This window comes from Molothrus aeneus, chromosome 7 (genome assembly GCF_037042795.1).
Source record: "Molothrus aeneus isolate 106 chromosome 7, BPBGC_Maene_1.0, whole genome shotgun sequence".
Classification (NCBI taxonomy): Eukaryota; Metazoa; Chordata; class Aves; order Passeriformes; family Icteridae; genus Molothrus; species Molothrus aeneus.
In genome coordinates this window covers 712,794-726,677 of record NC_089652.1, presented here as the reverse complement: position 1 = coordinate 726,677, position 13,884 = coordinate 712,794, and the positions used below count along the sequence as shown (strand labels likewise).

Here is a 13,884-nt window from a genome sequence, read left to right as displayed (position 1 = left end):
CTTATTTTTCTCTCCCTTTTCCCTCCCTATTGCTCTCCTTTTCATTTTCTCTTTCCCCCCTCCTTTTCCCTCTTTTTCTCTCCTTATTTTCCTCCAATTCTCTTTTTCTCCTTTTTCTTTTTCCTCTTTTCTCCTGCTTTTGCTCTCCTTTTCCCTCTTTTTTCTCTCCTTTTCCCTCTTTTTTCCTCCTCCTTTTTTCCTCATTTCTCTTTTTCTCTCCTCTCCTTTCTATGTCCCTCTCCCCTTTCCCTTTGTCTTTTTCTCTTCTTTTTCTGTCCCTTTTCCCTCTCTATTGCTCTTTTTCTCTCCTTTTCATTTTCTTTCCCCCCTTTTCCCCTCTTTTTCTCTCCTTTTTTCCTCCCTCTGATTCTCTTTTGCTCCTTTCTCTTCTTCCTCTTTTCTGCTTTTGCTCTCCTTTTCCCTCTTTTTTCTCTCCTTATTTTCCTCCCTCTTTTCTCTTTTTTTTCTCCTGCTTTTATTATCCTTTGCCCTTTTTTCTCATTTTCTCTTTTTTTTCTCCTTCCCTCCACCTCCCTCTTTTCTCTTTTCTCCTGCTTTTATTATCCTTTGCCCTTTTTTCTCATTTTCTCTCCCTTTTTTCTCCTTCTCTCCATCTCCCTCCTTTTCTGTCTCCTTCTCTCATTCTTATCTCCCTTTTCCCTCTCTCTTTCTCTCTCCCTTTTCCCTCTCTATTGCTCTCTTTCTCTCCCTTTTCCCTCTTTCTCTCTCCTTTTTCTCTCCCTTTTCCCTCTCTCCTTTTCCCTCTCTCCTTCTCTCTCCCCTTTTCCCTCTCTCCTTCTCTCTCCCCTTTTCCCTCTCTCCTTCTCTCTCCTTTTTCTCTCCCTTTTCCTTCTCTCCTTCTCTCTCTTTTTTCCCTCTCTCCTTCTCTCTTTCTCTCCTTTTTCCCTTTTTCCTTCTCTCTCCTTTTTCTCTCCCTTTTCCTTCTCTCTTTCCTTTTTCCCTCCCTTTTCCTTCTCTATTGCTCTTTCTCTCCCTTTTCCCTCTCTCTTGCTCTCTTTTTCCCTCCCTTTTCCCTCTCTCTTGCTTTTTCCCTCCTTTTCATTTTCTCTCTTTCCCCCGCTTTTCCCTCTCCCTTTCCCCCCTGTTTTCCCCTCCGTGCCGGTATCACCCTTCTCCTACCCCGGCTGCCCGCACCCCTCGCTCCCATTCCCGGAGACCCGGCCGGGGCCGGGCCGGGGCCGCTCCGAGCCGGGGCTGGGCTGGGCCGGGCAGAGCCAGGGCTGGGCTGAGCTGATCTCCGGCCTTGCTGAACGCCTTTAGGGCCGTGCCGGGGCCGTGCCGCTGGGAGCCGGGCGGCCGGAGCCGCCCCCGGGAGGCGGGCTCCCCTCACGGCCGATATAAGGCGGCGTTGGCGGCGGGGCCGCGCTCACTCACTCTGGCAGCGCTGCTGTCAGGCCCTGAGGTAAGGGCGGTGCCGGGGGAGCCCCGCGGGGCTGCGGGACCCGGGCTCGCTCCCTCTGAGCGCTCGCAGCCTCCTCCGCGTCCCTCCGGGCTCGCACGGGGTGGGGGAGCCTCTCCTGCGTGTCCCCACCCGGGTTTCCCGTGGCGGGAGGGTCTGCGGGAGCTTGGAGCGGCCGCCGCTCCCGTGTGGGTGCCCCTGCGTGCCCAGGTGCGATCCTCGGCTCCGCTCCTTCCCCCGCGGTTGTTGTTTGTTTGCTCAGCTCGGAACTGCCGGGGAGTTTGAATGTGCCGGGGTCGGGCTCGCAAAACCCCTTGCGGGCATGGGTGTCCTCTTGTGGTGGCCGCCTCCCCGTGCTGGGGATCCGGGACGTGGGCAGGGTGAAGGTGTGCGGGTGACAGCCCGCCCGGCCATGCTGACTTTTCCTTCTCCCTTTGGGAAGGGCAGAGCGCAGTTTGCCCACAGCCCTGGGCAGTCGGCAGGCAGGTCTGAGTGCGGGCAGGAGCGGGCTGTGGGCTGCTCCCCACATTGCTGAGGGCTCGGCCACTGCCCTGCCGTACCGGGCTGCTGGTGCTGGTTTGCTTTGTCGCAGCCTGCGGGAGTGGGATGGGGAGGATTCAATCCTGCAGGCTGCATCTGCTCCAGGGACAGCTCTGGGGGTCTGGAGCAGGATTTTGGGTGCGTCTCCTTTCCTTCTTGTCCTGTAAACTAGCAGCGACTGGACTCAGCACATGTGCCTGCCAGGTGAAGGGGTGATGGCCTGCAGGAGTTTAGCAGTGTCGTGGACACAAATTACAGTCCCAGCTTCCTTCAGGAGTTTTTCGGATGCTGCGCTGTCTGCAGGGAGCGCTGAAGGTGTTTTTTTAGGAGCACGGAGTGGCTTTATTGAGTTTGTCTGGTGGGTTCCCCCCGTGCCTCCCAGCTAATCTGGGTGGGAGTGGGAGCTCGGGTTACAGCAGCTAATCCCAGACTACAGGCGGGTTTGTGGGGCTGTAATCTGTGAGTACAGCCCTCCTCCCCGGCGGGACTGGAGCCTGGGAGGCCGGCTTGGTGTCGGGTTTTTATTGCCGCGCTGGGGATGCGGAAGGCACAGGCAGATGGATGCACGTGTGTGCAGCAGCCGGACTGGGATCGGCCCGAGCATCCTTCCTGCTCCCTAGCATCCCCAGGGTGGCTCTGAGCCAGCAGCTGCGGTTGTGGTGGCCGTGGTTTCCCCAGCACTGGTGTGAGCCCCAGCCTCGGGGGCTCTCTGCTGCCCTGGTGCTGCCTCTCTGTCGGAATCTGACACCCCTCAGCCAGGTTTGAGTTTTTCTCCATGAGGTATGTGCCGGAGCTGCGTGGTCACAGTCCTGTCCTGGAATGGGGTCTTGGGATGTGGAGTGAGCCTGTTCCTCTTGTTTTAGACCATGTGCCTTTCCAGAGAAGCCCAGGCCCACCCGTGCTATTTCTGTTGGCGTCAGGGGGGTAGCGGGGTGTTCCTCCTGCTGTGCTCCCCTTGCTGTCCCCAAATACCAGCAGGAGCTGCCTTTGCGACAGGGCTGGAAGTTTTGTGGCTTTTAGGGAGTTTGCTTTAATTGCTGTAGAGTTTTGAGGTACAGGAGCTTGGGGATGGTGCTGTTTCTCCTGTGTGTGAGAGGAGTGGAAAGTGTTTGTGCTGGGGACCCTGGGTGAGGTCTGGTAGGAGCCTCATCCTTGTGTCCCAATTGCAGCCCTGGGGTGAACATCCAGGGAATGCATCCACCCCTGCTGCCTCCAAGCCCCTCTGCCCTGGACAGTGTGGGTTAAATCACTCTCTGCTTTCCCGAGGTGAGCACAGGATCGGCTATCCCAGGATGGAGAGCTGCCCCTGGCTCAGCTCCCTGTTTAGCCAGTGTTTGAGTAAAAGCCGTGCTTAATTTGGTTTGAGTCTCAGCTCCGTCTTTCATTAGGCCAGCAGGATGAAAGGCATAGGCCAGATCTCCTCACGGGCCAATTTGGGCCTGTTTGTGGAGAGATTTGATCTCCCCTGAATGCGTGCAGGGCCCCCCTCATTGTTAGTGCCACCAGCTTCCCCTCGGCTGGGACAATAGTGCCTTGAGTCCTCTCGGGTAATCTCCCCCCTTATCTCCCTTCTCTTCCTGAGCCTCTGTCCCTGACAGGCAGGAGGGTGGGAGCTTTGGGAAGAGCTGATTATGCAGATGGAGAGGTGCTGTGTCTCCCTTTTTGGGGAGAGGGGGTGAGGGGAGGGTATTCAACATATCCAAGCTCTTCCCTGCTTACCCCTCACTCTGTGCTCCTGGAAACCCTACCAAGAGATCCTGTGGTGGGGTCAGGGATATTTGGAGATACCCGTTGCTCTCTGGTCACTTGGCCACACTGGCTTTGCCCCAGGCTGGTCCCTCTCTTGGTGGGGTCATGGGGAAGAGCAAGGTGACCATTGCTGGGGATGCTGGATGTGTCCATGGGTGGGCTGGCTGACCTGATGGGCCAGCTCAGGTGGAGCCATGAGGGAACAAGGATCCATCCCTTGGGAACTGCTTTATTTTGGCACGTCCCAGGCTGGATCCTGCACTCCAGAACTGGCCTGGCCATCATGGGCACAGGCCTGTGGGTGGTACTGAGGGTCTTGTGAGGGTGCCAGGGAGGGGGACAGCATTTTTATACCTCCTGAAAAACACAAGGGCATTTATCAGCCCACTTGGGGTTTTGTGTGAGCCATTAAGGGCCTTTTCTTTCTGCTGGTGAGGAAGTTAACAAGTTGCTTTGTCCACTGCCTGCAGGTAGAAGAAAGCACTGAAAAGGCAGCAAAAGTAGATATAGAAAAGCAAAAGGGTGGAAAGGAGGCAGTTGTGGAGCCAACTTTTGGGGGAGTGTTTTGAAATCAAAGCACTCTTCTAAAAAGAAAACTTAAGACCAGCAGATCTATTCAGCAGTCAAGCTCTGAGGTTTTTTTTCTCTTCTCAACGCTGTGTAATGATTGTTAAATGCAGGGGATACTTTGTAAAATAGAAAAGAGGGAGGGAGGACAGAGCAGAATTTAAATTGAAGTTTGGATAGGAGTACAAAGCCCTTTAGTTCCCCACTTCTCCTTTATACCTCTGTATGACTTGACGAGATGCTGACCAGAGCCCGTGGTAAATGTTTTACGGTACCATGTATCAGCCAGATCAATTCTACTGTGCTTGAGGGAGTGCAGATGAAATGGCTTAAAGGTTCCCCTGCTGAAAGTGATAGGAGCATCATTTCTGCCGGACGAGACAGATTTAGTCGCCTGACATTTATTTGGCCACGGTGTACTTTGCAGATTTCACACCCAGGGACGATAGCCAACCTGATGATGTCAGATGTGAGCTGGAAGAGAGGGGAAAAATCACACGAAATCTGGTGCTTGCTCCTCTTTTGTCAAGCAGATGAGTTTTGCTGAGTGTCTTGGTTGTTTTGCTCCACAGAGTGCTCTGATGGAAGGTGCCTGGCAAGAGCAGGCTGTTACTAAAGCGGTGCATCCCGGTATGACACGGCAGCAGAAATAGCTCCGTAATTTACGTCAATTCTTTCAATCCTGTTTTGCCTTTAGGTCATTTGAATTCCAACCCGAGCGACCATGAGTGCGCTTGACTTGACTTCCATCCTGGATTTCCTGGAGACGGCCAACCTGACGGAGATCAACTGGACGTGCAGCAGCGGCGAGTGCATCACGGTGGATGCCACGACATGCCCTGGCACGCTCAACAAGAGCGCCCTGCTCTACACCCTGTCCTTCTTCTACATCTTCATCTTCGTCATAGGCCTGGTGGCCAACTCGGTGGTGGTGTGGGTCAACCTGCAGGCCAAAATGACGGGCTATGAGACCCACCTGTACATCTTCAACCTGGCCATCGCCGACCTGTGCGTCGTCATCACCCTGCCCGTGTGGGTCGTCTCGCTCGTCCAGCACAACCAGTGGCACATGGGGGAAATCACGTGCAAGATAACCCACCTGATATTTTCCATCAACTTGTACAGCAGCATCTTCTTCCTGGCGTGCATGAGCGTGGACCGCTACCTCTCAGTCGCCTACTTCACCAACTCCAGCAGCCGCAAGAAGAAGATCATCCGCCGCTGCATCTGCGTCCTGGTGTGGCTCCTGGCCTTCTCCGCCTCCCTCCCGGACACCTATTACCTCAAGACTGTCTCTTCCAACAGCGAGACCTACTGCAGGCCTGTTTACCCTGAGGAGAGCTTCAAGGAGTGGCTGATTGGCATGGAGCTCATCTCCGTGGTGCTGGGCTTCCTCATCCCCTTTCCCGTCATCGCCGTGTTTTATTTCCTCCTGGCCAAGAGCATCTCCACCTCCAGCGACCAGGAGCGCAAGAGCAACGGGAAGATCATCTTCTCCTACGTGGTGGTGTTCCTGGTGTGCTGGCTGCCCTACCACGTGGCCGTCCTGCTGGACATCTTCTACAGCCTTCACTTCATCCCCATCAGCTGCCAGATGGAGAACTTCCTCTACGCCACCCTCCACATCACTCAGTGCTTCTCGCTGGTGCACTGCTGCGTCAACCCCATCCTGTACAGCTTCATCAACCGCAACTACAGATACGAGCTGATGAAAGCCTTCATCTTCAAGTACTCTGCCAAAACTGGCCTCACCAAACTCATCGACGCCTCCAGAGTGTCAGAAGCAGAATACTCAGCTCTGGAACAAAATGCCAAATGACTGCAAGCCCAGAAAGGAATTTCCTTGACTCTCTGACCTGATGTGTTTGGGGTTTTTTTTTTTTTGTGCGTTACGGTTTGTTGTTTATTTTTATTTTGTTTTACCCCTTCCTTTCAATGTGCTTGTTACGAACGCGGCGTGAATTCCAGCCTACAAAAGAGAGAGGACAAAGTGTAATTTAAGAGTAGGATCAGTTGCAAAGTGGAAGTGGTACCAAAATGAAAACCTTTTCTCCTCCTAGCCCAGTGTGGAATCCTCAACAATGCTATGCAAGTGGAAATTATTTCCTAGCAGACAAAGCCATTGCGTACCATAGATAACATCTTGATTCCCTCTTGTCTCCTTCTATATGTTTATATATATATAGTGTGTTGTATTTAAAAGCTCAAGACTTTATTTTCTGCCCCTTGGTGTACCTTATACAAGTGTATTTGAAAGTTAAATATATTTTTATCATGTATTTGAAGTATATTGCTGATGAGTGTATCCAGAGTGCTGTAGTCTGAGTGTTAGGTGGCCGTTTGGCTCCAAGGGGATGCTGATAAATAGGATGGAAATGATCTCTTGGGAGCATCCTCCCTGGCTGGCACACTTTATGGACCATGGCTTTATGTGGTGTCACACCCACATGCTGGAGCATGAAATATATGTAGTGTAATATAGCTGCCATCATGTTAAAATTAACAGTATTGTCAGAGCCCTTAACTCCTACACCCCTGCTTCACCAGGCTGTATCCTCCTGCACAGAGTGAGTGATCTTACTGCTGAGAGTTGTCTCTATTTGTAAGTTATTTTTGTAAAATAAAGATCTGAGAAAAAGAAAACAAAACCTGTGCCTACCAGTGGTTTGACTTGCCGGCCTTCTCCTCAGGTTAAAAAAAACAAAGCCAAAAAGGAGGAATCAAGGCCACCTCAGTCCTTTGGTGCAGGAGCAGACAGGTCAGTCAGAGTTTTCCTGGTGTTTGGTGGCCTGAAAGAACTGATGGAGGAATGGGAGATGGTACTGGAGCATGGTGAGCAGGGAGGGCTGGGAGGAGTGGGTCTGTGCTGGCGGGGAAGGTAAAAGTGATGGATTTATGAGGTAAAAGCTGCTAGGACTGCTGGAAAGCTGTGTTTGTAGCTTAGAAATAAACACAGGGAAGGAAAATACAGAAGTGTGCAGATGGAGCGGATATTTGGACTAATCCAGGTTCAGCCCTCTGTGGGTTTTGCTGGCTGTGGAATTGGGGGTTAGCAGCCCTGACAGCACTAAATCCCTTTTTATCTCTTCTTCCCTTTGGTGTGGATTTGCAGGGCCATAGTGTCCGAGTGGGGCAGGATCCAGGCGCTGTGGGATGCCTCAAGTGGAGCTCTCAGCCAGCAAAGGAATCATGGTGGTTTTCACCTCAGGACAAGGTATTTAATGTCAAATCAGTGATGAATCCCAGCAGTGTTTGCTGCTCCAGGGCAGTGCTACACTGAAATTCCTCTTCAATCCAAGCATGCCCTCATCCCTCTGCCATCCCAGCAGCCAAACAATCTGGGAATGACTGGTTTTTATTTCTCTCTACACTTTCCATTACTGCCTCCTCAAAGGTTGTGCTGTAAAAACAGATGTTAAGTCTGCCATCCCCTCCTGGTACTGGTGTTGCTAAAAAAGCACCAGTCCATTCCCAAATGGGGAGAAATCCCAAAAGAAAAAGGATTTCTGGTTGCAGGGAAGCTGTCAGGATGGAGAGCAGGAGTAGCTTTTTGTGCTGATGCTTCTTGTGCACTGTGGGTGTTTTGAGTTTCCTGTTAACCTTAAGCTGCTGCTGAGCTGCAAGGGAAGTTCTCCCTCGTGCTGACATTGAAATGGGTTAATGCTGAGAAATTAATGTCCTGCTTTAGCTGGGCATTGCTTCCCTTCCCTCAGCATCCCTGTGTGCAGCTGTGTGTGCTTGATACAGCTCTGGCATCCTGCTCCTGTCCCCCTGTGGGGTGTTGCTCATTTGAGAGCAGCAGAACTGTTTCAGTTCAGGTTGCCTCTCAGGCAGTGGGTTGTTCTCACATGGTGCTGTAGCTTTACACTGGCAGAAACTCACAGAATTTCTTTCGTTTTTTTTCTTTCCCTCCGCAGTTTGGTATTCACAGAGCAGCGTCGGCCCTGCACAGAGCCCAGGTGGTGCTGAGTGTTGGGGAGATCCTGCAGACCTGCTGCTTCAACCACACTGATAAAGTCTCCAGGCCTCTTCCTTGGGGAGGTGAATCGTGGTGTGATGGTGCCTTTTCCAAAAGCAGGGTCAGACAGGGAGCAGGGAAAGGTCAGGACCATGACCCTTGCTGTCAGTACTGTGCACACATGGATCCTTTCCAGCTCCTCGATAGGAAAACCTGGAGCTGAGGACTTGCCTTGTCCCTTGAAAGGACAAGTGGAGCTGGGAGGCAGCACCCCACCACAGCAGCAGTTTGGGAAGTGGGAACCTTCCAATCCTCTCTCCAAATCCTCTCCAGGGACTGGCACTGCTGAGTGGCCCCGAGGTGGCCACAGCTCTGTGGGAAGGGGGGTGGTGGGCAGAGGATGGGAAATGGGTGGAGAGCAGAACAATGCAGAGGGGCAGGAGGGATGGAGTTTGTAATTGTGTGTTTCTCATTAGGACTTTGGTTTCATGCTCAAAAGTTTCAAAAATCAAACTGGCATAAAATGGTGTAATAGCTAAAGACTTGTCTGTGCTCTAGGAAGCTTTTCTCCTGTGTGACACGATACCCCAGCTGGTGTTTGCACTGAGACCAAAATGTGGATCTGGACTCCTTGGAGACTGAAATGAGGGAATTTATCAGCAGATAGCAGGTGAGTGAAAATAGGTGTCTTCTGTGATGGGACTGTGACTTAGAGTGATTGATGTGATGGCTCCTGTCACTTTGTTTGGCCAAATGTCCCGAGCCTGGAACTTGGGGTGTTCAGGAAGAATTTCTTCATGGAAGAGGTTGTTCAGCATTGGAAGGGGCTGCCCTGGGGAGTGATGGAGTCCCCATCCCTGGAGGTGTTCAAGGAAAGACTGGACATGGCACTCAGTGCTCTGGGCTGGGTGACAAATGGGGATTAATCACAGGTTGGTCTTTGTTTGAAAAGACCTCCCAGACCATCAACATGACTCTGTGCTTCTGTTTTATGAAGGATCCCTGCTCTTCCCTGCTGTGGCTTTGTGGCTTGCTGTGCCTGGGGATCTCCCTGCTCCTCTGACAGCTACAGGTCTCCATGGGGATTCAGGTCTTACCTTTTCCAGGAGGTCAAATTTGCTGTGTTAAGGCTTGGCTGGAAAAATGAGCACAAATCAAACATAATCCATGACCTGGAGCAAGTCCTCCTGCTTAACTCTTGGGCTTTCTGGTAAAGCATCTCCACGTGCCTCAGAGGCAGGCACTGAGCAAATAAAAATGCATCTGCTCCGTGAGAAAGGCTTTATTTCTCTTCTTCCACACAAAGTGCAGTGCTGCTTTATTGTTCCTTAAACACAGCTTTCCTTTTATGAGCCATAAACGACGTTCAGGTGTAACACAGTGACTTTAAATCAGCTCCTCTGGCATTATGCAGATAATGTACTGCAAGAAACACCCAACTGGCCCCTTTCTCCTTGTGCTAATTCATGGTTTCAGCGCTGCTGACTTTAGGTACTCTCCTTTCACGAGTTCACTGAGCATAAAAGCCAGTTAAAATTCCTAAGAAGCAAGAAATAACTCAGCTGTGAGCAATATTGGAGCATGTGGGGGCAGGGGCAGCACTGCCAAACCCAGCTCCTAACTCTTTCTGAGACTTCCTCCATGTCAAGAGTGGAGCTGCTACTTTAGAAAGTGAATGGGTATGGGGCTGGGGATGTGCTGGGGATGGGTTTTGGGGGGAATTGGTGTGTGCAGAGCCCAGGGTTTGCTTTTAGCCTCCCTGCTCCATGAGGATGTGTGGCTGAAGAGCATCTGAGGCAGAGCCTGCTCCGACTTACACCCCGATTTACAGTAGGATAATGCTGCTGGTTTAAAAGGAGCTCTCTGGGGTTTATAGGGCTTTTTATAAGCAGGATCAGGAATTTCAGCCATAATCCTGTGCAAATGTATGGGTGTGAGTGGTGATGTGTGCATCTGCATGGCTAATGCAGAGTAATACTCACATCAGCCAGAGCTCAGAGATGAAATCACAGCAGCACAGCAGAGGATAACCATGGCAGTTTGCTCCCACAAGAGCACTTGCATTACAGGGTTATAATGGGATTCAAACCAGGCTCCCAAAGATCCTGGCATGGATAAGCCAGCTGTAAGTCTAAAACATGTGGCTGACTCTCCAACATCCAGTGCCATGAGAAAAATCAGCCTCCTTCCACTTTGGTAGTTACTGTTTGAAAACAATTCTTTTTTTGTTCATAGAAGTCTCGATCTCTTTGTTTTTATTACATGAAATACATGCAAGGCCTAAGCTAAAGGAAATGCTGTAATTTAAAAATTTAAAAAATGCTATAATGTAGTACCAACATCCCAGTGATATGAATCCAGGGAGACCCCTCAATCCTAAAATACTGAGCAGGATGGCACTGGAATGAGCATCAGAGTAAGGCTTTTTGGGGTTTTTAACTTACTAAAAAGGTACAAGAAAGCACTGGGAAGCCAACCAGACCCTCTGCAGATGATGCTTCTTGTCATCCTCTGGTTTGAAGCCAGCTCTGATGATGGATGGTGCCTCTTGCCTTTAGGTTAAGGGGGGAAAAAAACCCCAAGCCCCTCTTGTGTTTGCTGTCTGTACAGTGCTATTTCCAGACTAAAGAAAAAGAGTTACGTTACATTTTAGCAGAACAATACTGACAACAGCAAAGGTCAGGAAACTCTTACGTAAGGTCACCCTATCGATTGCAGCAGTGAAAGGAGAGACATCAAATACTTGGCCGTGAAAGGCTGAAAAGCAGTAAATTCAGCATGAGATATTGAAACCCAAGCCTCTTTCATATGTGGCAGAGCCTCTGACATAGCAGGTTTACTGTTCAAGCTGAGATATGTTGCCTTGCCAACATACATTCTGAGTTACCCAAGCAGATTTAATGTTTTTGCAGTGGTGACTTTTCCCCTTTTTTTTTTTTGAGTTGGGGGGGAGGAAGGCTTTTCTTTTTCTTTTCAAAAAAGCAAAAAATTGTTGCAGAAGATTTCAAACCTACCTAGGAAATGACCTTAATCAATTTAGTTCCACCGATGAGTATGAAAACTCAGATCTTTCTTTTTGCTTTCTCTGAACATTGTCCTGCCCGCATTGAGCGGGGTGACCGAGTCACAGCTTGAGAGAAAAGTGTGTTTTGTTTGTTGTTTTGTTGTGGGCTTTTTTTTATCCATCCAAGTGGCAGCTCTGTTGTTTCCAAAAGGATTGATGTGACTGACAAGTGTTTTGAATTTCTAAGCTCTGGGGTCTCCGAATGCATGAAAAGCGAGTGACACACACATAAAAATGTAAATCTTTGGAAAACAAGCACCAACTACACACAAAAAACATAACAATTCTGCAAAAGGGTGACAGACGCTGCATTCATTCTGAGGGTTTTTTTTTTCTTCCCTCCCTTTTTCTTTTTTATAAGCCAGTGTTTCTGGGCCACCTACAGGCACATTTGTGTGTCCTGCAGTGGGGAATTGGGATGCACAATAAGACAAAGTCATGGCTGTGTGTCAGGGTGGGTCTGGCTGCAGCTCCATCGTCACCAGCTCGCCAGGATCCCTTCCCATCAGCTCCATGGCCATCGGGGTCACTCCCTGGATCTTCATCCAGCAGGCACACAACTCTCCAATGTCCTCATTATCTGGGGCCTGGGCTGTGGGAGTCTCCCAGGGGAGTGAAGGCACTGGGCAGGGCTGTGCCTCTCACTCTGGGCATCCCTGGGAGTGCTGTCCAAGCCCTCCTGGAGCTCTGGCAGCCTCAGGGCTGTGCCCATGCCCTGGGCAGCCTGGGTCTTGTATTTGCAGGGTGCCCCGTGGCAGGAAGGAATGAATCTGACTCCATGTTCTTAAAAGGCTGATTTATTATTTTATGATGCTATGTTATATTAAAGAATGCTATACTAAACTATACTAATGAATACAGAAAGGATACAGACAGAAGGCTCAAAAGGATAATAATGAACTCTTGTGACTCTTTCCAGAGCCTCGACACAGCTGGACCCTGATTGGCCATTGAGTCAAAACAATTCACATGAAACCAATCAAACAAACATCTGTTGCATAAACAATCTCCAACCACATTCCAAAGCAGCAAAACACAGGAGAAGCAAATGAGATATTGTTTTCATTTTTCTCTGAGGCTCCTCAGCTTGCCAAGAGAAGAATGCTGAGCAAAGGGATTTTTCCAGAAAATATGACTGCCACACCTGGGCCGTGCCCAGCACCCTCTGGGAGAAGAACTTTTCCCTGATCTCCAGCCTGACCCTGCCCTGACACAGCTCCCTGGCATTCCCTCCTGTCACTGGTCACCATGGAGAGCCCACAAGGTGTGAGAGAGAAGGAAAGGCACATTTCAGGGCTCCCAAGCAGCAAGCTGGCTTCTCCCTTCTTCCAGGCATCCCATCACAGCCTAACCACAACTCACTGTCCTGGGCAAAGACTGTTCAGCTCAGGGTTATCCGTGACAAGCACATGGAGTTACTCCAGAGAGCATTTTAATCCATTTAATCAATCCTGGTAACATATCTGAGACCAGAGCACCTGAATGCAGGATGTGACTCCATGGAGCAGCCCAGGAGCCCTCTGTGGCATGGCCCTGCTCCCTCCTGGCTCTCTTTTCCCTTGTGGCAGGATCAAAGATGTGGGAGTGCTGCACTGTGTGGCCCTTGGTGACACAATCTGGATCTCCTGTCCCCAGCTCAGCCACCCTGTTCCAGGGCTGGCTGGAACCTCAAGGTCGTGCCTTTGGTGGGTGGCAGTTTTTATAAAGAGGATTGGTGGTGGGGAGAGAGGTTTCCTTCTCATTTCCCATTCTGTCTGGCCTGGTGAATGCCACGTTGTGGTTGAGGGGTTTGAGAAAGCAAGGGAAGCAGTCAGCTGGAAAGGCCAACCCCACAGCTTCCCCTCAGTTCAGCTCCAGTGCTTCCTCATGGCTGCTTTATGGGAAGTTGGCTGGCACAGGAGGATCCATACCTTCCCTTTGCACTCCATCCATAAAACACCAGCGGGTTTTGGATTCCTGCTTCCAGCAGAGAATAGCCCTCATTGTACTGCTGGAGAATAAAACAGGAGAGGGAGAGGGAGACTCTTCCCCACTCAGGCTCTGGCTCCCTTGGCTCAGAGGCAGCTTTGCTCACCCACGTTTGATTTTTGGCATCATTCAAGGATTTCTAAACCTTGCCTGAGTTGTGGAGCAAATGCCAGGCATTCTTTGCTCAATCTCATTATGGGATGAGGGTGATGGAGCCTAGGAGATCCCTGGGGAAGGATGGAAAGTGGATTTTTCCATCAGCAGCCCTGGTATTTTGCTCTCTTCCCCGGGCACCATCTCAGCTCCTTTGCACCTGGTGATCTCTTGGCCCTGCTTCTGCCAAAGATTCTTCAGGATGAAAGCCTGGATTTCAGGCTGGAAACTCCCAGACAGGTGAGGACCCTGTGTGTCTGAGAGGGGTGAGTGCTTGGCTCAGCCCCTGGAAGCCTGGATGCAAACCTGAAGTGCATTAAACCTTCTCCAAGAGCTGGGGGTGTTCACACTTTGGAAAGCTCTCAGAGCTTTCCAGTGTCTGATTCCAGTCAGGCTGGAATCCAAAAGTGCAAAGGCTCGTGAAAGTGATTAATAAGGAACAAAAACCAGACCCTGAGACAGGTT

The 13,884-nt window shown here is 50.6% G+C and overlaps 1 protein-coding gene across 1 annotated transcript; it reads left to right on the top strand.

The window, feature by feature from the left end:
- The first annotated feature begins 1,363 nt into the window (after positions 1-1,363).
- Positions 1,364-6,924, top strand: ACKR3 (atypical chemokine receptor 3). The gene is made up of 2 exons (XM_066553514.1): positions 1,364-1,423; positions 4,974-6,924. The coding sequence occupies exon 2, from the start codon at positions 5,001-5,003 to the stop codon at positions 6,093-6,095; it is 1,095 nt and encodes a 364-aa protein (XP_066409611.1). The 5' UTR covers positions 1,364-1,423; positions 4,974-5,000; the 3' UTR covers positions 6,096-6,924.
- Positions 6,925-13,884: the final 6,960 nt, after the last annotated feature.